Genomic DNA, 26,230 nt, shown 5'->3' with positions numbered 1-26,230 from the left:
GCTGTACCTGTTCTGGGAGTGTTTGATGGGGACAGTGTAGAGGGAGCTTTACTCTGTATCTAACCCCGTACTGTAACTGTCCTGGGAGTGTTTGATGGGACAGTGTAGGGGGAAGTTTACTCTGAATCTAACCCCGTGCTGTACCTGTCCTGGGAGTGTTTGATGGGGACAGTGCAGAGGGAACTTTACTCTGTATCTAACCCCGTGCTGTACCTGTCCTGGCAGTGTTTGACAGGGACAGTGCAGAGGGAGCTTTACTCTGTATCTAACCCCGTGCTGTACCTGTTCTGGGAGTGTTTGATGGGGACAGTGTAGAGGGAGCTTTACTCTGTATCTAACCCCGTGCTGTAACTGTCCTGGGAGTGTTTGATGGGACAGTGTAGGGGGAACTTTACTCTGTATCTAACCCCGTGCTGTACCTGTCCTGGCAGTGTTTGATGGGACAGTGCAGAGGGAGCTTTACTCTGCATCTAACCCCGTGCTGTACCTTTTCTGGGAGTGTTTGATGGGGACAGTGCAGGAGGAGCTTTACTCTGTATCTAACCCCGTGCTGTCCCTGTCCTGGGAGTGTTTGATGGGAACAGTGCAGAGGGAGCTTTACTCTGTATCTAACCCCGTGCTGTCCCTGTCCTGGGAGTGTTTGATGGGGACAGTGTAGAGGGAGCTTTACTCTGTATCTAACCCCGTGCTGTACCTGTCCTGTGAGTGTTTGATGGGGACAGTGGAGAGGGAGCTTTACTCTGTATATAACCCCGTGCTGTACCTGTCCTGGGAGTGTTTGATGGGGATAGTGTAGGGGGAACTTTACACTGTATCTAACCCCGTGCTGTACCTGTCCTGGGAGTGTTTGATGGGGACAGTCCAGAGGGAGCTTTACTCTGTTTCTAATCCTGTGCTGTACCTGTCCTGGCAGTGTTTGACAGGGACAGTGCAGAGGGAGCTTTACTCTGTATCTTACCCCGTCCTGTACCTGTCCTGGCAGTGTTTGACAGGGACAGTGCACAGGGAGCTTTACTCTGTATCTAACCCCGTGCTGTACCTGTCCTGGCAGTGTTTGATGGGGACAGTGTAGAGGGAGCTTGACTCTGTATCTAACCCGTGCTGTAACTGTCCTGGGGGTGTTTGATGGGACAGTGTAGGGGGAAGTTTACTCTGTATCTAACCCCGTGCTGTACCTGTCCTGGGAGTGTTTGATGGGGACAGTGCAGAGGGATCTTTACTCTGTATATCACCCCGTGCTGTACCTGTCCTGGGAATGTTTGATGGGGACAGTGGAGAGGGAGCTTTACTCTGTATCTAACCCCGTGCTGTACCTGTCCTGGGAGTGTTTGATGGGGACAGTGTAGGGGGAACTTTACACTGTATCCAACCCCGTGCTGTACCTGTCCTGGGAGTGTTTGATGGGGACAGTGCAGAGGGAACTTTACTCTGTATCTAACCCCGTGCTGTACCTGTCCTGGCAGTGTTTGACAGGGACAGTGCAGAGGGAGCTTTACTCTGTATCTAACCCCGTGCTGTACCTGTTCTGGGAGTGTTTGATGGGGACAGTGTAGAGGGAGCTTTACTCTGTATCTAACCCCGTGCTGTAACTGTCCTGGGAGTGTTTGATGGGACAGTGTAGGGGGAACTTTACTCTGTATCTAACCCCGTGCTGTACCTGTCCTGGGAGTGTTTGATGGGGACAGTGCAGAGGGATCTTTACTCTGTATCTAACCCCGTGCTGTACCTGTCCTGGCAGTGTTTGACAGGGACAGTGCAGAGGGAGCTTTACTCTGTATCTAACCCCGTGCTGTACCTGTTCTGGGAGTGTTTGATGGGGACAGTGTAGAGGGAGCTTTACTCTGTATCTAACCCCGTGCTGTAACTGTCCTGGGAGTGTTTGATGGGACAGTGTAGGGGGAACTTTACTCTGTATCTAACCCCGTGCTGTACCTGTCCTGGCAGTGTTTGATGGGACAGTGCAGAGGGAGCTTTACTCTGCATCTAACCCCGTGCTGTACCTTTTCTGGGAGTGTTTGATGGGGACAGTGCAGGAGGAGCTTTACTCTGTATCTAACCCCGTGCTGTCCCTGTCCTGGGAGTGTTTGATGGGAACAGTGCAGAGGGAGCTTTACTCTGTATCTAACCCCGTGCTGTCCCTGTCCTGGGAGTGTTTGATGGGGACAGTGTAGAGGGAGCTTTACTCTGTATCTAACCCCGTGCTGTACCTGTCCTGTGAGTGTTTGATGGGGACAGTGGAGAGGGAGCTTTACTCTGTATATAACCCCGTGCTGTACCTGTCCTGGGAGTGTTTGATGGGGACAGTGTAGGGGGAACTTTACACTGTATCTAACCCCGTGCTGTACCTGTCCTGGGAGAGTTTGATGGGGACAGTCCAGAGGGAGCTTTACTCTGTTTCTAACCCGTGCTGTAACTGTCCTGGGGGTGTTTGATGGGACAGTGTAGGGGGAAGTTTACTCTGTATCTAACCCCGTGCTGTACCTGTCCTGGGAGTGTTTGATGGGGACAGTGCAGAGGGATCTTTACTCTGTATATCACCCCGTGCTGTACCTGTCCTGGGAATGTTTGATGGGGACAGTGGAGAGGGAGCTTTACTCTGTATCTAACCCCGTGCTGTACCTGTCCTGGGAGTGTTTGATGGGGACAGTGTAGGGGGAACTTTACTCTGTATCTAACCCTGTGCTGTACCTGTCCTGGGAGTGTTTGATGGGGACAATGCAGAGGGAGCTTTACTCTGTATCTAACCCCGTGCTGTCCCTGTCCTGGGAGTGTTTGATGGGGACAGTGTAGAGGGAGCTTTACTCTGTATCTAACCCTGTGCTGTACCTGTACTGGGAGTGTTTGATGGGGACAGTGTAGAGGAAGCTTTACTCTGTATCTAACCCTGTGCTGTACCTGTCCTGGGAGTGTTTGATGGGGACAGTGTAGAGGAAGCTTTACTCTGTATCTAACCCTGTGCTGTACCTGTCCTGGGAGTAGAACATAGAACATAGAACAGTACAGCACAGAACAGGCCCTTCGGCCCTCGATGTTGTGCCGAGCAATGATCACCCTACTTAAACCCACGTAACCCGTAACCCAACAATCCCCCCCATTAACCTTTTACTACGGGCAATTTAGCATGGCCAATCCACCTAACCCGCACATCTTTGGACTGTGGGAGGAAACCGGAGCACCCGGAGGAAACCCACGCACACACAGGGAGGACGTGCAGACTCCACACAGACAGTGACCCAGCTGGGAATCGAACCTGGGACCCTGGAGCTGTGAAGCATTGATGCTAACCACCATGCTACCGTGAGGCCCCAGTGTTTCATACAATAGAATTATAGAATCCCTCCAGTGTAGAAGGAAGCTATTCGGCCCATCAAGTATGCAGTGGCCCTTGGAAAGAGCATCCTACTTAAGCGTACAGTTCTACCCTATCCCCGTAACCTAGTAACCCCACATCATCTTTTTGTCACTAAGGGGCAATTTATCACGGCCAATCCATCTAACCTGCACATCTTTGGACTGTGGGAAGAAACCGGAGCACCCGGAGGAAACCCACGCACACACGGGGAGAATGTGCAGACTCCGCACAGACATTGACCCAAACCGGGAATGGAAGCCGGCTCCCTGAAGCTGGACAATGCAGAGGGAACTTTATTCTGGAATGTTTCCGGGTCCATACCTAGGGTTAACCTGGCTGATGGGGATGTTTAACCGCTGCGCGATGTCCTCCACGGTCTCATTGCCCTCTGAGATGATGCCCACGCCTTTTGCGATGGCTTTGGCTGTGATTGGATGATCGCCTGTCACCATGATGACCTGGGATGGGGGAAATGTTAGAGTTCAAGCCCTCTGACTGTTCAATCCTTCCGTTCTGCCTCACCAATACCAGGACTCGCTTACCTTAATGCCAGCGCTCCGGCATTTTCCCACAGCATCTGGGACGGCCGCCCTGGGGGGGTCAATCATCGACATCAGGCCAACGAAGCATAGATTCTCCGTGGGGAAGTTGAGATCATCCGTGTCGAAACTATATCCAGGGGGGAACTGGTCAACTGGGAGAGTAATGTGGCAGAATCCTGGATAGAGAGAGGGAGTGAATGTTAGACAGTGTGATAGCGAGATGGGGAGAGAGCGGGAGGCGAGGGAGAGGGTGAGGAAGATTGTGAGGGAAGGAGAGATTGAGGGGTGGAAAAGATGGGGACAGAGAGAGGGAAGGATAATGAGAGGGATCGAGCAGGACGGGGAGGCATAGAGAGATCGGTGCGAGAGAGTGCGAAGGAGAGAGTGAGTGGAGAGGGAAAGACATGGAGGGAGAAAGGGGGAGAGGGAGAGAGAGGTAGAGAGAGAGAAAGAGAGAGAAAGGGAGAAAGTCAGAGAGGGAGAGGGTGAAAAAGAGGAAGGGTGATGAGAGAAACGGATTTGGAGTGTGTGAGGGGGAATGAGAGAGAGTGGGGGAAGAGGGAAGGGATGGAAGGGGGGAGAGAGGGTGGGCAGAGGTGGGGGGGGGGGGAAGAGAGAGTGAGAATGGGATACAGGCAAGGAAAGGGAGAAAGACAGTAGGGTACATCACTGGTTGTTTTCTGAGGCCTGTGAGTGTAAACCGTGACCCCAGGTCCTGACCAAAATCCCCAGGTGCAGCCTCAGGCCCCAATACCCTGACAACTCCCAACAGAATCACAGAATAATACAGCACAGGACAGGCCCTTCGGCCCATCGAATCTGCACCGACGCATGAAAAACACCTGAGCTGCTGACCCAATCCCATTTGCCAGCACTTGGCCCATAGCCTTGAATGTTATGATGTGCCAAATGCTCATCCAGATATTTTGTAAAGGATGTGAGACAACCGGCCCCTACCACCCTCCCAGGCAGTACATTCCAGACCGTCACCACCCTCTGGGTCAACCCACCTCTACCACCCTCCCAGGCAGTACATTCCAGACCGTCACCACCCTCGGGGTAAAAAGATGTTTCCTCAAATCCCACCTCCTGCCCCTCGCCTTGAACTTGTGCCCCCTCGGAACTGACCCTTCAGCTAAGGGGAACAGCTGCTCCCTATCCACCCTGTCCATGCCCCTCATAATCGTGTCCACCTCGATCAGGTTGCCCCTCAGTCTTCTCTGCCCCAGTGAAAACAACCCAAACCCATCCAACCTCGCTTCATAACGTAAATGTTCCATCCCAGGCACCATCCTAGTGAATCGCCTCTGCACCTCCTCCAGTGCAATCACACTAATAATAAGTCTTTATTGTCACAAGTAGGCTTACATTAACGCTGGAATGAGGTTACTGTGAAAATCCCCGAGTCGCCACATTTCAGCGCCTGTTCGGGTACACAGAGAGGTAATTCAGAATGTCCTAATTACCTAACAACACGTCTTTTGGGACTAGTGGGAGGAAATCAGAGCACCCGGAGGAAACCCACAGGGAGAACGTGCAGACTCCGCACAGACAGTGACCCAAGCCGGGAATCGAACCTGGGACCCTGGCGCTGTGAAGCAAAAGTGCTAACCACTGTGCTACCGTGCTGCCCCCCGTGTGTAACATCTACAAGATGCACTGCAGGAACTCGCCAAGGCTCATTAGGCAGCATCTTGATTTGTTGTCAGATACAGGAAGAGACTCAGTGACAAGATTCACGTGGACCTGAGCATCCTTGTCCAACTAGTGTATCTTTTCTATGCCTGTGGATCGAGATAGCATATCAGCTACAATGAGATGTTTGTCTGGGGTGTAGGCCTGGGATCAAAATCATATCTTTGTAGCTTCACCATCATGCACTGGATCCGAGGGGACATCTCGGTCAGATTTTTTAAAACAATTGCTGCCAGTGATCTGTGGTCAGTTTCCACTACAAATGTTGGTAGACCATATACTTTGTCATGGAACTTAGTAAGACCATAGTTAAACCAAAGCATTGTTTTTCAATCTGAGCATACCGACGTTGTGTAACCAATATTAACCTGAAGCATAGGCAATTGGAAGCCAATTTTAATCATTGTCTTGTTACAATAACACCGCTCCCAACCCATCTTTCGACACATCTGTCAATACTTTTCTTTGTAGGGTCAAAAAAATCTCAGCGCTGGCTGTGTTGTCAATGCTTCTTGTAATGCTTACCATTCCTGTTCATGTCCAGTAGACCATTGGAATATTGTGTCCTTCTTGATGCCATTTCTGAGGTGTGGAATTTTAGCTGCAAGATTAGGAATTAATTTTCCAACAAACGTTATCATTCCTAACATTCTTCGTACACCTTTTTTGTCATTGGGATGTGGAATATTCACCATTGCCGTTACTTTTCCGTGATCAGATTGCGTACCTTTTGCAGAAAGTTTGCTTCCCAAGAATGTGATATTGTCAACACCAAATTGGCATTTGGCTTTATTCAGCTCTCAGCCATTTTATTTAATGTTCTTCAGAACTTTGAGAAGCCGTCTGTCGTGCTCTTCTCGTGTTGATCCCCAGACGATTATGTCGTCAACATATACTCTGGCTCCTGTAATTCCTTCCACAATGTGTTCCATAGCCCAACGGAAAATTTCTGATGCAGAAATTCTACTGAATAGAATCCTTAAAAAAACAATATCACCCGAATGGAGTTTTAAAAGTGCACAGTTTTGTGCTCTCCTTATCCAACCTGAGCTGCCAAAAACCTTGTGAAGCATCTAATTTGCTAAAACAGGTTGCTCCTGACATCCCACATGTGATTTCTTCCCTCTTCGGTATCGGATAATCTTCTCTTTCAATGTTGAGGTTCAGATCTTTGCAGTCCATACAGATTCTTAGGTCGTTCTTTCTCTTCTTAACACTTCTCTTCTCTTCTTCATAGAGTTTACCCAATCTGTAGGTTTTTTATGCGTTTGATTACGCCTAAAGCCGTCATCCTTTCTAGCTCATCCTTCAGTCTGTCTTTCAATGGAGCTGGTACACATCTTGGTGCGTGAATGACTGGTTGAGCATTCTCTTATAACTGGATTCTAACTGGAATGTGCCAAAGCCTTGAAATACCCCAGGAAATTCCTTCAGTATGGAATTTACTGATGCATGTTGCCTGGTTGCAGAACAGTCTGCAATGTAAACTTGCTAGATCAAGTGCTTCTTATGTTTCCACTGCCAGTAGAGATTCACATTCTGCTTGGACAATCAAAAATTTTACTGTGTGAACTATGTTTTTAACATTTACATCAAGCTCTCATGCTCCTAGCGTAGTCATTTCATTTTCGTTGTAGTCTTTCAGTACTGCTTTATTCAACACTTGCGGTTTAATTATCAGCTCTTTTAATCTGACAAACTGATAAGGTTGGCCATCGCTCCCGTGTCGTGTTTGGAGTTAATTAAGGTGTCATTAATGGAACTGTCCATCTGTCTTTTGGAGTGTTTGCATTTACTTCACTGTTGCTGCAAATCGTCATTAAAACGTCGTCTTCTTGCATGCCTTGACTATCCTTGTTTGCACTGGAAATCATGGGCTGGATTCTCCACTCCCGAAGGGGAAATTGCATTCGGGGACGGGGTGGTGTATCCGTTTTGGCGCCGAAAACAGGAGCGCACCGGTTTTAAAATTCTCCACCCCCCCCCCCCCCCCACCGAAAATCGGAGTACTCCATGCTGAGTATCTAAAGCCTCAGGCCATTGCCTGAGGCCTGCCCTGCGATGCTCCAGTGCCGACTGCGGCTGTGGACTCAGTCTGTGGCCACCATAGTCGGGGGAGAGCTGATCGGCTGGCAGGGGGTGCTTCATTCGGGACTGGGGGCAATGTGGGTGGGTGGGCGGGCGGTATGGGTCGCACAAGCGGCCAATGCAGGCAATACTTTGCCGGTCCAGTTCCGCGGGCTGAGTCTGCCATGGAAATGGCATGGCCACTGGAAGCCGCTGCCATGCACATGCGCGGCCTCTGACCCGGAAGTGCTGGGGGCAGCTAGAGCTGCGGGTTCTACATGGCTGCCTGCTAGCACCGAGCAAAATGGGGAACCTGTGGTCTTTTGACGCCAGTTTTCCTGACAGCGTGGGGACTTAGTCCCAAAAACGGAGAATCCGCCCCATGTCTACAAAGAACGTGTCTCCGAGGCTTAATTCATCCACCATGTTGATTGATTTTGTTTGTTCCGGTTTTTTACTGGTCAGGCACAGCTTAGCAAAATGATTTTTGCCTTTACATTTGGAGCAAACCTTTCCAAACGTTGGCAAATGTCTATTAATGCATTGCTTGCATGAAATGGAGGTGTTGATTGGCCCCTTAAAATGGCTGCCGATGCCGGAACCACGTTTCATACTCGTGTACTTCACTCCACTAATGGCGTCGGCTGCCTCTCCTATCTTTGCGCCAGAATGTTTGAGATTCAAATCTGCTGTGCAGCTAGCTCGCTGGCGGATCAATTCTTGATGCCATCATCACCTGAAGCTCATTTTCCCTTAACAGCCTCTCGCATACCTTGTGGTTACAAATCCCAAACACGATCTGATGGCGGATCATCGACACTTATAGGTTGGCAAAATTACACGACTGTGCCTTCAATTGCAAATTGGTCAGAAAACTATCAAACGATTTGCCTGCCTTCTGGGTCTGAATGCAAAATCTGTAGTGCTCGAACGTCTCATTTATTTGGCGAGCAATGCCAATCAAATTGCTTTAGAACTTCATCGAAGTACTTGCTATCCGCCTTGCTATCGAAAACAAACGTATTAAATATTTCTATCGCTTGCGGACCTGCTACAGTGGGCAGCAACTCTATGAGCCTCTTACCAAGGGCTGCAACATATTCTCATCTACATTAGCAGTGACTCGAAGCTGGCGTGGTGCCTTCAAACCTTCCATCCTGGACTTCGAAGTTCAGCAGTGCGTTGAGTATTAGTTCCAGTGGTTCACGAGGTTAGTAGAAGATTTTTTCTTTACCTTCTTCTTCTTCGGAGTTACCTTTAGTTGTTTGGATCTTCAAAGAATCTTGTTTTCTTAGTAGATCTTCAGACCTGGTACCATGTTGTGTTCTTGTACTTGGACGGTAGGAATGATGCACAATAGTCTAGTTCTTGACTAGTTAAAGTATTTTATTATAAAACAAATGCGTGGTGAGGATAACTATAAGAATTATATTACAAACTACTAACACTGATGTATTGTCCAGAGCTACTGCAAGTATGACTATCCACTAGCACGACTATCCCCCAACTCCTCAAGGTACAGAATCACATGGTAGATTTACACAGCCACCTGCTGGTCAGAGGTTGTGTACATCATTATATACATGATTGCTTCTGCATATCATCACACACGGCTTAAACGTGCATTCCGATTATGAGTCCAGTAACCAAATATAAAACAGAATACAGAAATGAGAACTGGCGAACGGAGCGGCCGCAGCAAAGACGCTCCGGCACATCCACAAAATCGCTGCTTTTTCCGGGGATTTTCCCGGTGAGTTTTTTCAAAAGAAAAAAAAATTTGAAGGCCCGCGATCGGCCCTGCCCAGGCACCAAAGCTCAGTTCCACGGAGCTGAAGAGGGGGAAAAAAAAAGAGGAGAGACTGGTCCCCGTGAGCTGCATGTGGAGGAGGAGTGGGGATCGCTCAGAAACTGCCTGAAAGTCAGAGCACGGAGCCTGCAAACAACAGGTCAGGGGGACGGCGAGATGTAAGAAGGAGTAGCAGCGAAGGTGAAGGACAAAAGCAGGAGCTGCAGGAAGACGGCCCCACGGGGCGAGGCGGAGGTTCAGGCGAACCAGGAAACGGAAAAGCTGGCGAGCCGAGCAGCGGAGCAGGAACAGGACGCGGCGGCCACACCACCCCCCCCCCCCCCCCACCGCACAGGGGGAGGAATGGAAGAGCGTGCTGAAGACACAAATAAACGCCATAAAGGAGGAGATAAAAACGGAGATAAACGCCATGAGGGAGGCACTCAGTACGGAGCTCCACACAACGATGAAGGAGATGCTGGCGGGGACAACGGACATAATGCCGCGATCCATCGATGGCCTAAAAAGGAAGGTGGAGGCGCAGGAGAAAACGATTCAGGAGTTGGAGAGGGCCGCCTCGGACCACAGCGACAGGATGGTAACTCAGGAAACCGAGGCGAAAAGGCTGGTAACGACCCAGGGGAGCCCAAGAGGGAAAGTGAAGGACCGGGAAAATAGGTCCAGGCGGCAGAATGTTAAAATAGTGGGTCTGCCAGAGGGAATGGAGGGCAGAGACCCGACAGGCTACGTCACCCAAATGCTGGGCAAGCTAGTGGGGAGAGAGAAATTCCCAAACCCACTGGAAATAGAAAGGGTGCACAGGTCGCTCCAACCCAGGCCCAAAGCCGGGGAGCAGCCCAGAGCGAATTATCGTGAAGCTGCACAGGTTCCAAGACAGGGAAAAAATCCTAAAGTGGACCCGGCAGGCAAAATCGAGCACGTGGGAAGGGAAGACCATAAGGGTGTACCAGGACATTGGGGTGGACCTGGCCAAAAGAAGGGCTGAATTCAACACGGCCAAATCAGCACTCTACAAAAGTAACGTGAAATTTGGGATGTTATTCCCGGCCAAACTCTGGGTAACATTTGAGGGGAAGGAGCTGTCTTTTAACACCCTAGCAGCAGCAGAGGAGTTCGTTAGAGTGAACAAACTGGGGAGGGACAGCTGCAACGACCATCATGAAAGCGATGGGGATGGAAAAGAAAGGAAGAATCGGAATAAAGAGCAGAGGGCAGACCGCAAACAGAGACAATAAGATCATGAACTCTACACACGTGTTTGGTGTACTGCGCGGGACTGTGCTGACTCATTCCCGGGCTCGTTCCATCTCTCAATGCAATGAGAGAGAGAGGAGCAAGGTGAATGAGGATGAGAAAGGCGGATAGGAGGGTGAGACAAGGGCTAGCAAAAGGAAGGTAAAACAGGACCAAAGCAGAGCAAGTTACTGGGAGGGAGGCCACCGTGCTAGCGAGGAGGGCCAACACGGGAGGGCAGGAAGGAGGATCGCAGCGAGCTTCTCAGGGGAGAGGGACAAAGAGGGGGGAAAGCGCAGAACAAAAGAGAAGCAAAGGGAAGGGTGAGGTAGATAAGCAGCACGAACACAGGCCTCGGCAGGCATGGAGCAGAGCTTGGGAGGGCTTGGGCGAAGGGAGACCCTGGAGTGCAGGGGCTCAGCCATGTGGCGTGCACATAGCTGGTGGCCGTGTTGGGTGCCCCCTGGACAAAAGGAAACCCCGGAACCCTGGGATCCGACCTCATGGCGAGAGCGGCGACTGCGGCCATTTTGGACGGCCCCCTAACGAAGGGAAACCCTGGAGTGCAGGGGCACGTCCACCAGGTAAGTATGGGTTATCCCACAGGAATGGGGGGGGGGGTCAGAAACCCTCCACCAGGATTGTTACCTGGAACGTAAGGGGACTCAACGGCCCAGCGAAAAGATCCAGAGTGTTCGCCCACCTAAGAAGCCTAAAAGAAGACATAATCTACCTACAAGAGACGCACCTGAGGGAGAAGGACCGACTGCTGGTAAGAAAGGGCTGGGTGGGACAGACGCACCACTCATGCCATGGGGCAAGGGCGAGGGGTGTAACAATATTAATTAGCAAAAGGACGAGGCTTACAGGAACCAAGACAGTTACGGACCCAGGGGGATGGTACGTCATGGTCAGCGGGGTCCTGGAAGGGGCACCAGTCGTACTGGCAAATGTGACGCTCCCAACTGGGAGGATACACAATTCATAAAGACCAAAGCGGAAATCCCCGACCTTGACACACACCGCCTGATCATGGGGGGGGGGGCGACTTCAACTGCGTGCAGGACCCACTGTATACCCGACCATACAAACACCAGAGCAGGGAAAAAGACTGGCATGGCCAGGGAACTAGGAGCATTTATGGAGCAGATGGGGGCGGTGGACCCATGGAGGTTCCTGCACCCAGGAGTGTGGTAAACCACTGTTACACCTGTATTAGGTGATGTAAGGTAGGACCTGTACTATAGGTTCGCCGGTAGCCCCTGCCTGCTGGCTCCGCCCAGTAGGAGGAGCGTGTCCTCTATTCAGCAGCCATTTCGCCAGCTGCTGTGGGAGGCCACACATCTTACTGCAATAAAGCCACAGTTGTATCCAACCTTAGTCTTTGTAGAATTGATCGTGCATCAGGGAGAAAAGGAATTTTCATACTTCTCACAAGTACACAAGGTATACACCCGTATCGACTTCTTTGCAGTGGGGAAATCGGTGCTTCCAGGGATCATGGGGACGGAATACTCTGCGATCGTTATCTCTGACCATACTCCACACTATATGGATGTGAGGTTGGAGACAGACCGGGACCAGCTCGCAACATGGAGGCTGGACACGGACCTCCTGGCCGACAAGGCCTTCTGCCAAAGAATATCGCAGGCCAATCGGCGATTACGTTAGTAACAACCAAAATAGGGAGATCTCATCCTTCACGTTCCGGGAGGCACTGAAGGCCGTGATCAGAGGAGTGATAGGGCCAGTAGAGATAGGGAAGAGAGGGTGGCCAGGCAACAGCTAGTGGACTCCATTCTGAAAGTCAATAGAAAGTGCTCCTAGGCCCCGACCGTAGAGCTGCTGGCGGAGAGGAAAAAGCTGCAAATGAACTTTAACCTGCTACCACCAGGAAAGCAGTGTACCAACTCCGCCAGACACAGGGGGACCTTCCTCGAACACAGAGACAAGGCTGGCTGCCTATCGGCTCACCAGCTGAGAAAGCAGGCAGCCACAAGGGAAATAGCGCAGGTAAAGGGTAGCAGAGGCAGGTGGTAACAGAACCAAAGGAGGTCAATTGGGCATTCGAGACCTTCTACCAGAGACTGTACACCTCTGAGCCCCCTGATGGGGATGACCGGGGACTGTACACCTCCGAGCCCCCCGATGGGGATGACCGGGGACTGTACACCTCTGAGCCCCCCGATGGGGATAACCGGGGACTGTACACCTCCGAGCCCCCCGATGGGGATGACCGGGGACTGTACACCTCTGAGCCCCCCGATGGGGAAGGCACCAGGACCCGACGGGTTCCCGGCGGACTTCTACAAATAATTTGCACCAGTCCTGGCCCCACACTTAAGGGACATGTTCGCGGACTCACTGGCAAGGGGGACCCTGCCCCCCACGCTAGTGCAGGCCACAATCTCACTGATACCCAAAAAAGATAAAGACCTGACGGAATGTGGATCATACGGACCCATTTCACTGCTGAACGTGGATGCAAAAATACTCGCACAGGTCCTGGCCAAAAGGTTGGAGGGCTGCGTACCAGAGTTGGTCGCAGAGGACCAAATGGGCTTTGTCAAGGGTAGGCAGCTCACAGCGAACATTAGGCGGCTGCTGAAAGTGATAATGACCCCTCCGGGGAGAGAACACCAGAGGTGATCATCGCCCTGGACGCAGAAAAGGCCTTTGACAGAGTCGAACGGAGCTACCTCCTCGAGGTAGTGGAACGGTTTGGGCGAGGAGCGTGATTCACCACCTGGGTGAGGCTCCTGTACAACGCTCCCAAAGCGAGCGTCCAAACTAACACCACCAGCTCTGAATACTTCCAGCTGCAGAGAGGAACAGGACAGGGCTGCCCCCTGTCCCCACTCTTGTTTGTGCTAGCGATCGAACCCCTGGCGATAGCCCTGCGAGACGCGGAAAGCTGGAAGGGAATCCGGAGAGGAGACAGAGAGCACAGAGTCTCACTCTGTGCAGATCACCTGCTCCTCTATGTCTCAAAGCCACAGGAGGGACTGAAGGCAATACTGCAAATACGGAAAGTGTTTGGAACCTTCTCGGGCTACAAACTTAACCTGGGCAAAAGCGAGACATTCCCAGTGAACCCAAATGGAGGAGGGGCTCCCATTTAAAATGGCCCAGAACAGGTTCCGTTACCTGGGGATCCAGATAGCCAGAGACTGGACACAGATCCACAAGTGGAACCTGACCAGCCTGGCGGAGGAAGTAAGAAAAGACCTTCAACGGTGGGGCTCACTCCCACTCTCCCTGGCGGGAGAGTGCAGACGATCAAGATGAACATACTGCCAAGGTTCCTCTTCCTGTTTAGATCCATCTCGATCTTCATCCCCAAGGCCTTTTTCCAAAACATAGAAAGTCTAATCATGGCGTTTGTGTGGGGTGGGGGGGGGGGGGGGTAAGAACCCGAGAATTCCCAAACCGACACTGCAAAGATGGAAAGTCAGAGGGGGCCTAGCTCTACCGAACCTACAATACTATCGCTGGGCAGCAATGGCAGAAAGAGTGAGGGGATGGGTACAAGAACCCGACACAGATTGGGTACAAATGGAGGAGGCATCCTGTAAAGGAATAACCCTCCGGGCCCTGGCTACAGCAGCACTCCCATCCTCCTCAACAAGGTACACAACGAACCCAGTGGTAGCGGCCACGCTGAGAACGTGGACCCAGCTGAGACGGCACTTCGGGACAACCAAAATGTCCCCCATGGCTCCCATCTGCGGCAAACACAGATTCCCCCCCCCGGCCATGCCAGATACCACCTTCATAAGATGGAGGCGGGTCGGGGGCACACTGACGGTCGGGGACTTCTACATAGGGCACAGACTGGCGGCACTGGATAAACTGATGAGGAAGTGGAAACTATCAAGAGGACAGGAAATGAGACACCTCCAAATAAAACACTTCCTCTGCAAAGAGACAGTGGGGTACCCCGGGGCCCCAGAAAGCACACGACTAGAGAACCTGATAGGCACAAGCAGCGAGAAGGGGGGGCTATGTGGGAAAATATACAGCCAGCTACTGGACAGAGCTCGAACACCACTGGACCGGACCAGACAGAAATGGGAGGATGAACTGGGGACAGGGGTAGGATGGGGACTCTGGATCGAAGCACTGAGCAGGGTGAACTCCACCTCCTCCTGCACAAGGCTCAGCCTCATGCAGCTCAAAGTGGTGCAGAAAGCGCACCTGACCAGAACCCGAATGAACTGGTCCTTCCCGGAGGTGGAGGACAAATGCGAACGGTGCCAGAGGGGCCCGGCCAACCACACCCACATGTTCTGGGTTTGTCCCAAGCTTGCTGGGCTCTGGGCAGCCTTCTCCGAGGCAATGTCCAAGGTTGCACGGTAGCACGGGTAGCAGGGCAGCACGGTAGCATGGTGGTTAGCATAAATGCTTCACAGCTCCAGGGTCCCAGGTTCGATTCCCGGCTGGGTCACTGTCTGTGCGGAGTCTGCACGTCCTTCCCGTGTGTGTGTGGGTTTCCTCAAGGTGCTCCGGTTTCCTCCCACAGTCCAAAGATGTGCGGGTTAGGTGGACTGGCCATGCTAAATTGCCCGTAGTGTCCTAAAAAGTAAGGTTAAGGGGGGGGGGGGGGTTGTTGGGTTACGGGTATAGGGTGGATACGTGGGTTTGAGGAGGGTGATCATGGCTCGACACAACATCGAGGGCCGAAGGGCCTGTTCTGTGCTGTACTGTTCTATGTTCTATGTTGTGAGGGTGAGGGTGAAGCCATGCCCAATAGTGGCAATCTTCGGGGTATCGGAGCAGCCAGAGTTACACATGGGGAATGGGGCCGACGCCCTCGCTTTCACTTCCCTAATCGCACGCCGGAGAATCCTGCTCGGCTGCCGATCGACAGCACCACCCACAGCTGCAGACCGGCTCACTGACCTCTCGGAATTTCCCCACCTGGAGAAGATCAAATACGCCATCCGGGGGCCGGAGGACGGCTTCCTCACTGCATGGGGGCCGTTTGTTGGTCTGTTCCAAAACCTATTCAAGGCCAACAACGAGGAGTAACCTAATAAGAATTTTTAAAAACCACCAAAATAGATGAGGTACCAAAAGACAGCTCAACCCGGCCGGGGGGGGGGGGGGGGGAGAGAACCATAGACCGATCCAGAGGGCAATGAAATGATGTGGTCAGTTAAACAAAGGACAAACTAAACCTCTCTGTATAATAAAGGAAATTAGTGCGGGCGACAAAAATGTGGTGTATTATACAACTGCCTATAAATATGGCAAATGCCAATAAAAAGATTTAAAACGAAAAGAAATGAGAACTAAGGGAAATCAAAAGGAAGGACTCCAACAACATGCACAGTAAGATCCCACCTTGCATCTTTGGAGGCCTGACTCACCCAGCACGCGCTCCCCGAGTCCTCCGAGTTCGAGGTAAGCATTCTGGAAGGCCTCTTTCATCTCGCTGTCGAGTGGTGTTTCCTTGCCTTGGAGGAGGATGCTGGAGCAACGGTCGAGGATTCGTTCTGGTGCTCCCTTCATCACCAGGAGGTGGGATCGCTCCTCGCCACTGCCTGCCAGGTGGATGGAGAGCTGCAGGAGGGAGGGCAATAACAGTGAGGGGTGCAGAGCACCTCAGAGTGAGAGACAAAGAGAGAGAGACAACAGAGAGACAGAGAGAGACGGAGCCACAGAGAGAAAAACCGAGAGAGCCAGAGTAGAGAGACAGACAGAGAGAGAGAGAGACAGAGCAGAGAGACAGAGGGAGCAAGAGAGAGAGAGAGAGAGAGACAGAGAGAGAAAAACAGAAAGAGGCAGAGAGTAGCAGAGAGGGACAGAGGGGGAATAGAGGGGGACAGAGGGAGGCACAGAGAGACAGAGAGAGAGTGAGAGACAGACAAAGAGAGACAGTGAGAGAGAGACAGAGAGAGAGACAGAGGGAGACAGAGAGAGAGACAGGGAGATAGAGAGAGACAGAGAGAGACAGAGAGCGGGACAGAGAGAGACAGAGGGAGACAGAGAGAGAGACAGGAGATAGAGAGAGACAGAGAGAGACAGACAGAGAGAGACAGAGACAGAGAGCGAGACAGAGAGAGACAGACAGAGGGAGACAGGGAAAGGCAGGGAGAGACAGAGAGAGAAACCGAGAGAGACACAGAGTGTGGTGAATGTATTATGCCAATACTCCACCCTTGTATTTGTATCTGTGCTGTTGCACTTGTATTTGTATATGTGCTACGCTGTGGCCCTTGTGGGCTTCTCCTATGGGCCATTGTATGGCATTATCCATAGGGGAACATGTTGGGGCATGTATGGGCTCTGGCCATGGCTCCTCCCCTTGAACGGAGGTATAAAGAGCAGTCGACCTGTAGACGGTTTTCAGTATTGGTTCAGTCGGAGGCAGGCACTGTTCTAAGTTGATTAAAGCCATGGTTTACTTCTACTCATGTCTCGAGTGAATTGATGGTCGCATAAATGTAATCAACTTAAACGCAACTATGGAATTGGTCCTCAAACCTGACCGACTGGAACTCGATCCGCAGGCCGCGGAGGCTAAATAAATTTTTTTGCACTGGCTCCGCTGCTTCGAGGCCTATCTCACAGCCTTCTCCACGCCTTACGTCACTGACGAACAGAAGCTGAGCCTCCTCCACACGGGTGAGCCATCGAATCTCTGTTCAACTCGATGAAGCCTCCTCCTACGCAGACGCCCTCTGATGCACGATCAATTGTACAAAGACTAAGGTTGGATACAACTGTGGCTTTATTGCAGTAAGATGTGTGGCCTCCCACAGCAGCTGGTGAAATGGCTGCTGAATAGAGAACACGCTCCTCCTACTGGGCGGAGCCAGCAGGCAGGGGCTACCGGCGAACCTGTAGTAGAGGTCCTACCTTACATCACCTAATACAGGTGTAACAGTGGTTTACCACATTCACCCCCTGTTAAAAATGAGTCCGTCAGGGGAGGTGGAGAACTATATACATTAGTGAATTTATGTAAAGTGTTTTATCAGGGAAAGTTAGACATTCAACCGGTCTGGTGCCTTGACGTTCAGCTGGGAGCGACGTAGCGGTGACGGAGATGTCGATGCTGGCCTGATGTTGGATGACTCCGGGAGCGTGCCGAAATCCTCTTCATCCTCTTGCGTGGGCAGGGGAAGGAGGGATGGTCCTGGTGGGGTCAATGTTGGGAGGTGAGGATGGCGCCGGGCCGGAGAAGTGTGTATGGGTGGAACCTGCTGGTGCCAGGTCCCTGAGGGAAACAGTATCTTGGCGGCCGTCGGTGTACTTCACATAGGCATACTGGGAGTTGGCATGGAGCAAGTGCACCCTATCCAGCAACGGGTCCGCCTTGTGGAGTCAGACGTGTCTATGGAGCTGCGAGCCAAGTGGGTAGCTTCCTGGGGAAGGCAAAAAGACGTTCATGGGGTGTGTTATTCGTAGCGGTGCACAGTAGTGACCGGATGGAGTGTAGTGCATCAGGGAGGACCTCCTGCCAGCGAGAGGCTGAGAGGTTCCTGGACTGTAGGGCCAGTTGGACGGCCCTCCATACCGTCCCGATCTCCCTCTCTATCTGCCCGTTTCCCCGGCCGCAGATCACGGCCGCAGATGGTGACCACCCTGTTGAGCAGGAACTGACGCAGTTCATCACTCATGTATGAGGATCCCCTGTCACTGTGGATGTAGGCGGGGAACCGAACAGAGCGAAGATTCTGTTCAGGGCTTTGATAATGGTGGCAGACGTCATATCGGGGCACGGGATGGCGAAGGGGAATCTGGAGTACTCAGCGACCACACTGAGGATATACGTGTTTCGGTCGGCGGAGGGAAGGGGCCCTTTGAAGTCCACGCTGAGGCGTTCAAAGGGGCGGGAGGCCTTCACCAGGCGCGCACGATCCGGCTGGTAGAAGTGCGGCTTGCACTGCGCACAGACCTGGCAGTCTCTGGTGACTGTCCGTACTTCCTCGACGGAGTAGGGCAGATTGCGAGCCTTGAGAAGATGGTACAATAGTGTGACCCCCGGGTGACAAAGTCTGTCGTGTAGGGCCTGGAGTTGGTCTACTTTTGCACTGGCACATGTACCTCGGGATAGGGCATCTGGACTCGATTCTCCACTGCAAGATTTTATCGTTTTTGATCTTGCCCCGCTGTGTGTTGTTAAACATGAAGGCTACCGACCGTTGGTCAGTCAGGAGAGTGAATCTCCTGCCGGCCAGGTAATGCCTCCAATGCCGAACAGCTTCAACGATAGCTTGGGCCTCTTTTTCGACTGGCGAGTGCCAAATTTCTGAGGCATGAAGGGTGCGGGAAAAGAATGCCACGGGCCTGCCTGCCTGGTTGAGGGTGGCGGCAAGTGCAACGTCTGATGCGTCGCTTTCTACTTGGAAGGGCAGTGTCTCGTCTACTGCGTGCATCTCGGCCTTGGCTATATCATCTCTGATAGGGGAGAAGACCGTAAGGGGAAAGTGGATGGACTGAATGAGTGGGCCGGCCTTGTCCGCATAGTTTGGGATCCACTGGGAGAAGAACCCCAGCCAGCGTTTGAGGGCCTTGGGGCAGTGGGGGAGGGGAAGCTCCATGAGGGGGCGCATACGGTCGGGATGGGGCCCCAGAACTCCGTTCTGGACCACATAGCCGAGGATGGCCAGACGGGTTGTGCTGAACACACACCACTTTGTTGTAGGTGAGGTTGAGAAGAGTGGCGGTGTGGAGGAATTTGGCAAGGTTGGCGTCGTGATCCTGCTGATCGTGGCCGCAGATGGTGACATTGTCTAGGTACGGGAAGGTGGCCCGCAAACCGTACCGGTCGACCATTCGGTCCATCTCCCTTTGGAAGACTGAGACCCCGTTAGTGATGCCGAAGGGAACCCTGAAGAAGTGATAGAGACGCCCGTCCGCCTCGAAAGCAGTGTATGGACGGTCCGATTTACGAATGGGGAGCTGGTGGTAGGCGGATTTGAAGTCTATTGTTGAGAAGACCCGGTACTGCGCAATCTGATTGAACACATCAGATATGCGTGGGAGGGGGTACGCGTTGTGCTTCGTGTGCCAATTGATGGTCTGGCTGTAGTCCAGGACCATTCTGTGTTTCTCCCCAGGTGGCAACGGGTTTGCAATCCGGAGTTAGATTGGCAAAGAGGGAGGGTGGGTCGACCTTTAGGTCGCGAGGCCACACACAGTGAGGGGTAGTAGGGGCCCGTCCAATTTGAGAGCAAGGCTGTGGAGATTGCACCGGAAATCCAGGTCTAGTAGTAGTGCAGCGCAGAAGGACGTAGAGGCGGAAGCCGCTGAAATTTACGCCCTGGACCGTGAGAGTGACCGTGTAGAACCCCCGGATCATGATGGAATGGGATTCAGAGGCCAGGGAGATTCTTTGATTGGCGGGGTGGACCGCGAGGGAGCAGCGCTTTACCGTATCCGGGTGGATGAAGCTTTCGGTGCTCCCGGAGTCCAGCAGGCAAGAGGTCACATGACCGTTGATTCTCACACTGGTCGATGCGGTGGCCAGGTTGTGTGGACGAGACTGGTCAATCATCACTGAGGCGAGCTGCAGTTGGTCGTTGCTGGCGTCAGAAGATGGAGAGCGTGGGGGGCCCAGGTCGTGGAATACTGTCGCCGTCCATGCCCCGTGGGGAAGACAAGATGGCGCCGCCTGAAGATCCTACGGGGGACAAAATGGCGGCGCCCATGGGCCGCACGTGGACTGAGGGGGGGAAAACGGTGGTGCCCACTGGCCGCTTGCGGTCCCGGGAGGTGAAGATGGCGGCGCCCACTGGCTGCTCGTGGTCCGGGGAGGTGAAGATGGCGGCGCTGGCCGCGCGTGGTCCGGGACGAAGGTGGAGGTGCCCATTGTGTGTAGGTCAGGGGGGAGGGGGCGATAGCGGCGACTGCACGGGCCTGGCACACCGTGGCAAGTGCCCCTTTTTGCCGCAAGCCTTGCAAATGGCAGTGCGGGCCGGGCAGCGTTGGCGGGGGTGCTTCTGCTGGCCGCAGAAGTAACATCGGGGACCACCGGGGTGCACGGGTTGGCGTGTGGCGCAGGTGTACTGGCTGGGTGAAGCCCCGGCTGCGGCAGGCCGTCTGTGGGGTCCACGAGGGATAGGAGGGGTGGGCCGCGCGGCTGGAGGATTACGTGAGGCGACCGTCATGGAGAGTGCTAGCTTTTTAGTCTCAGTTAGGTCGAGCGTGGCCCCTTCCAGCAGTCTTTGGCGTATGAAGTCCGACCCAATCCCCGTTACAAACGCATCGTGCATAAGAAGGTTGGAATGTTCGGTGGCCGTAACGGCCTGACAGTCACAGTCCCGTTCGAGTGGGATTAGGGCCCGCCAGAAGTCTTCTATGGACTCACCAGGGAGTGAGAGCGAGTGGCGAGTACGTGCCTGGCGAAGAGTGTCTTCGTTTTCTGTGCGTAGTTTTCTTTGAGGAGCGCCATGGCGTAATTCAGGGCGTCCTGGATCAGCAGAAACACGTTGGAGCTCAACCTTGAGTACAGGATCTGTATCTTCTGAGCCTCCGTCGGAGGGGTGGTCGCTGAGTTGATATCGGCCTCGAAGCAAGCTAGCCAGTGATTAAAGTCCTTTTTGCCGTCGCCCGATTGAGGATCCAGCTGCAGGCGATGTGGTTTGATTCGGAGGTCCATCTTTTAGAAAATCTTACTGCAATAAATTGATGCACGATCAATTGCACAAAGACTAAGGTTGGATACAACTGTGGCTTTATTGCAGTAAGATGTGTGGCCTCCTACTGCAGCTGGCGAAATTATTGCTGAATAGAGGACACGCTCCTCCTACTGGGCGTAGACAGAAGGTAGGGGCTACCGGCGAACCTGTAGTAGAGGTCCTACCTTACATCACCTAATACAGGTGTAACAATGGTTTACCACACCCTCGCGATACTTGAACGCCTCTATGTACGGCCCATGAACGAGGTCTACGCGCGACACATCCTCACCACTCTTCGCCAGGAATCGCTAGAAGACTACCTACGCGACCTCAAAGTTCTCGTACGCAGCTGCAACTACCAGGCCGTTACGGCCACTGAACATATGGAACTCGCCGTCTGAGACGTCTACGTGGCGGGAGTCCGGTCCAACTACGTGAGACAGCGCCAACTCGAAAAGGGGGCCCTGCACCTGGATCAGACGGTAAAGTTAGCCTCCTCTCTGGAAGTAGCGTTCCAGAGCCTTAATGTGTTCCCGGCTGACCACGCGACCCCCTAGTGGACCCCCGACCAAAGGCTACCCCAGACCTGTGCCGCGCGGCCACCCGCCCATCATGGGGGGCTACCCTGCTATTTCTGCGGCCAGTCCCAACACCCCCGGCAGCACTGCCTGGCCCGTAACGCGAACTGCAGAAGCTGCGCGAGAAATGGACATTTCACCAAAGTTTGCCTGGGGCGACACGGTAGTATTGTGGATAGCACAATGGTTTCACAGCTCCAGGGTCCCAGGTTCGATTCCGGCTTGGGTCACTGTCTGTGCGGAGTCTGCACATCCTTCCCAGTGTGTGCGTGGGTTTCCTCCGGGTGCTCCGGTTTCCTCCCACAGTCCAAAGATGTGCAGGTTAGGTGGATTGGCCATGATAAATTTCCCTTAGCGTCCAAAATTGCCCTTAGGGATGGGTGGGGTTACTGGGTTATTGGGATAGGGTGGCGGTGTTGACCTTGGGTAGGGTGCTCTTTCCAAGAGCCGGAGCAGACTCGATGGGCCGAATGGCCCCCTTCTGCACTGTAAATTCTATAATCTATGTACAAGAACTCTAACTCACAGGCCCGATCCTCAGACTCACAGGCCCGCAGACCCCACAGTGTGGCAGCGTGTCCACCGACACCACCCCCTGCAGCCGCGTCGTCAGCCTCATGCTATCCGTGGGGACAGCCATCTTTCAGCCCTCACAGCACGTGCGACTCATGGGGGCCGCCACCTTGGCCATCCTCCCCCACGCGGCTAGCCATGTGCGATCCATGGGGGTCGCCATCTTGGACACCATCTTCCTCACCGCCCGCCACGCTCGACCAACGGGGGCCGCCATCTTGGCAGCCATCTGCTACGCCGCTCGACGTGTACGATCAACAAGGGCAGCCATCGCGGAGGCGCCCCAGCACCTCCGACCACGCCGGCTACCCGCAACTCAGCGCGGTCACCCAGGGCCAGTCGCGACCCAAGCACCTCCGGAGCTCTATGATGACCGTCCGGGTAAACGGGCACGAGACGCCTTGCCTTTTCGACTCCGGGAGCAGAGACCTTCATTCACCCGGACATGGTAAGACGCTGCTCGCTCACAATTTTCCCGGCGCACCAAACCATCTCCCTCGCCTCTGGGTCGCACTTGGTGCAAATCCGAGGGTGCACTACCGCAACCCTAGCAATACAGGGCGCCCAGTACGCCAATTTTAAATTATATGTGCTCCCAGACCTCTGCGCTCCTCTCCTATTGAGACTAGATTTCCAATGCAACCTCAGGAGCCTGACCCTGAAGTTCGGGGCCCCTACCCCCACTCACCATATGCAGCCTCGCGACCCTAAAAGTCGACCCTCCCCCACCCTTCGCAAACCTCATCGCTGACTGCAAACCAGTCGCCACCAGAAGCAGGCGGTATAGCATACAGGACAGGACACTTATCAGGTCCGAGGTCCAGCGACTCTTGCGGGAGGGGATCATCGAGGCCAGCAATAGCCCCTGGAGAGCTCAGGTGGTGGTCGTCAAGACCGGGGAAAAGAATCGGATGGTTGTAGATTACGGCCAAACCATAAACTGGTACACGCAACTCGATGCGTGCCCCCTCCCCCAGATTGCAGACATGGTAAACCAGATCGCGCACTACCGGGTATTCTCCACGGTGGATCTGAAGTCTGTATACCACCAGCTCCGAATCCGCCCGGAGGACCGCCACTACACGGCCTTTGAGGCAGATGGCCACCTTTTGCACTTCCTCCGGGTTCCCATTGGCGTCACAAACGGGGTTTTGGTGTTCCAAAGAGCAATAGACCGAATGGTGGACCAGTACGGGCTGCGGGCTACATTTCCGTACTTGGACAATGTCACCATCTGCGGCCCTGACCAGCAGGACCACGATGCCAACCTCCACCGATTTCTCCAAACCGCCCAAACCCCAAACCTCACGAACAACAAGGAGAAATGAATTTTCCCCACAACCAGACTAGCCATCTTCGGCTACGTCATGGAAAATGGGGTTCTAGGACCCGACCCTGACCGTATGCACCCCCTCCTGCAACTCCCCCTCCCCCACTGCCCCAAGGCCCTGAAGAGGTGCTTCGGGTTCTTTTCATATTATGCCCAGTGGGTCCCCAACTATGCGGACAAAGCCCACCCACTAATCAAGGCCACCATCTTCCCACTGGCGGCTGAGGCCCGCCAGGCCTTCAGCTGCATCAATATGGACATCGCCAAAGCCGCGATGCGTGCGGTGGACGCGTCAGTCCCCTTCGAGGTGGAGAGCGATGCATCAGAGGTCGCTCTCGCCGCTACCCTCAATCAAGCAGGCAGACCAGTAGCGGTTTTTTCACGCACCCTCACGACCTCCAAAATTCGGCACTCCTCAGTCGAGAAGGAGGCCCAAGCCATCGTGGAAGCCGTACGGCACTGGAGGCACTACCTCACTGGTTGGAGGTTTACCCACGTCACCGACCAATGATCGGTAGCCTTCATGTTCGACAATACGCAGCGGGGCAAAATCAAGAACGATAAGATCTTGAGGTGGAGGATCGAACTCTCCACCTATAATTACGATATAATATATCGTCCTGCGAAGCTCAAAAAGCTCCCAGATGCCCCGTCCCACGGCACATGCGCCAGCGCGCAAGATAACCGACTACGGGCTATGCACTATGACCTCTGCCACCTGGGGGTCACCCGGCTTATCCACTATATCAAGGCCCGCAACCTGCCCTACTCCACCGAGGAGGTCAGAGCCATGTAACCAGGGACTGCCAGATCTGTGCGGAATGTAAACCACACTTCTATCGACCAGATAAGGACCACCTGGTAAAGGCATCCTGGCCCCTTGAGCGCCTCAATATCGATTTCAAAGGGCCCCTCCCGTTCAATAACAGCAATACATATTTCCTCAATATTATTGATGAGTTCTCCCGATTCCCCTTTGCAATCCCTTGCCCCGACATTACCACGTCCACCGTCATTAAAGCCCTACATAGTGTCTTCACCCTGTTTGGTTTCCCCAACTATGTCCACAGTGACCGGGGCTCGTCGTTCATGAGCGACGAACTGCGTCAGTAGCTGCTCAGTAAGGGCATCGCCTCGAGCAGGACTACCAGTTATAACCCCAGGGGAAACAGGGCAGGTGGAGAGGGAGAACGCGACGGTCTGGAAGACCATCCTACTGACCCTGCGGTCCAGGAATCTCCCACTTTCTCACTGGCAGGAGGTCCTCCCCGATGCGCTCCTCTCTATTAGGTCCCTACTTTGTACGGCCACAAACGAGACCCCTCATGACCGCCTATTTGTTTTCCCTAGAAGATCCACCTCAGGGGCCTCGCTTCCGTCCTGGCTGAAGACACCGGAGCCAGTCCTACTCAGAAAGCACGTCAGGAGCCATAAGTCCGATCCTCTGGTAGAGAGGGTCCAGACCCCCAACCCCCCAACCTCCAACCCCCAGTACGCTTATATCGAACACCCCGATGGCTGACAGGATATGGTCTCCCTCCGGAACCTGGCGCCCGCCGGTTCCAACACCACCATCACCGGCCCCTCCAACATAATCCCGCCCAACCTACCATGACCAGCGCCCCCACCCCTATATGGCTCCTGCGCTCCCTCCCACCCGCCATCCCCCCTTCACCAATCCACAGGAATGAAGCTCCAGAAGAGACGCTCCCGGAGTCCACGTCTGTGCCCGCACCGGCGCCCTCACTACCAATGCCAGCACGGACAAGTTCGACACCCGGGCCAGCAACAACGCCAGAGCTTCGGCGATCACAGCGCACAATCTGTGTGCCGGACCGGCTGAACTTATGAAACCGTCACCCCCGCCGGACTTCATTTTTTTTTAACAGGGAGTGAATGTGGTGAATGTATCATGCCAATAATCCACCATTGTATTTGTATCTGTGCTGTTGCCCTTGTATTTGTATCTGTGCTTTCCTGTTGCCCTTGTGGGCTTCTCCTATGGGCCATTGTATGGCATTATCCATAGGGGAACATGTTGGGGCATGTATGGGCTCCGGCCATGGCTCCTCCCCTTGAAGGGAGGTATAAAGAGCAGTAGACCTGTAGACGGTTTTCAGTATTGGTTCAGTCGGAGGCAGGCACTGTTCTAAGTTGATTAAAGCCATGGTTTACTTCTACTCTTGTCTCGAATGAATTGATGGTCGCATCACAGAGTAGAGAGACAGAGAGAGAAACCGAGAGAGACAGAGTAGAGACACAGAGAGAGAGAGAAACAGAGAGAGAGTGAGAGACAGACAAAGAAAGACAGAGAGAGAGAGAGACAGAGAGGGAGACAGAGAGAGAGAGAGAGACAGAGAGAGACACAGACAGAGACAGACAGAGAGAGAGAGAGACAGAGTGAGAGACAGAGAGA

At 53.4% G+C, this 26,230-nt stretch overlaps 1 protein-coding gene across 1 annotated transcript in view; it reads right to left on the bottom strand.

The window, feature by feature from the left end:
• The window catches only part of LOC119967972 (sodium/potassium-transporting ATPase subunit alpha-2-like), a 190,436-nt gene that overhangs the window by 33,416 nt on the left and 130,790 nt on the right, over positions 1–26,230 (bottom strand). The window contains 3 exon segments of the mRNA XM_038801073.1: positions 3,674–3,810; positions 3,895–4,070; positions 16,072–16,264. Coding sequence (XP_038657001.1) covers positions 3,674–3,810; positions 3,895–4,070; positions 16,072–16,264 — 506 coding nt within the window.

The sequence above is a fragment of the Scyliorhinus canicula genome, chromosome 6 (assembly GCF_902713615.1).
Source record: "Scyliorhinus canicula chromosome 6, sScyCan1.1, whole genome shotgun sequence".
Classification (NCBI taxonomy): Eukaryota; Metazoa; Chordata; class Chondrichthyes; order Carcharhiniformes; family Scyliorhinidae; genus Scyliorhinus; species Scyliorhinus canicula.
Note: the sequence above shows the minus strand (reverse complement) of the source record. Positions and strands in the feature narration are given on the sequence as shown.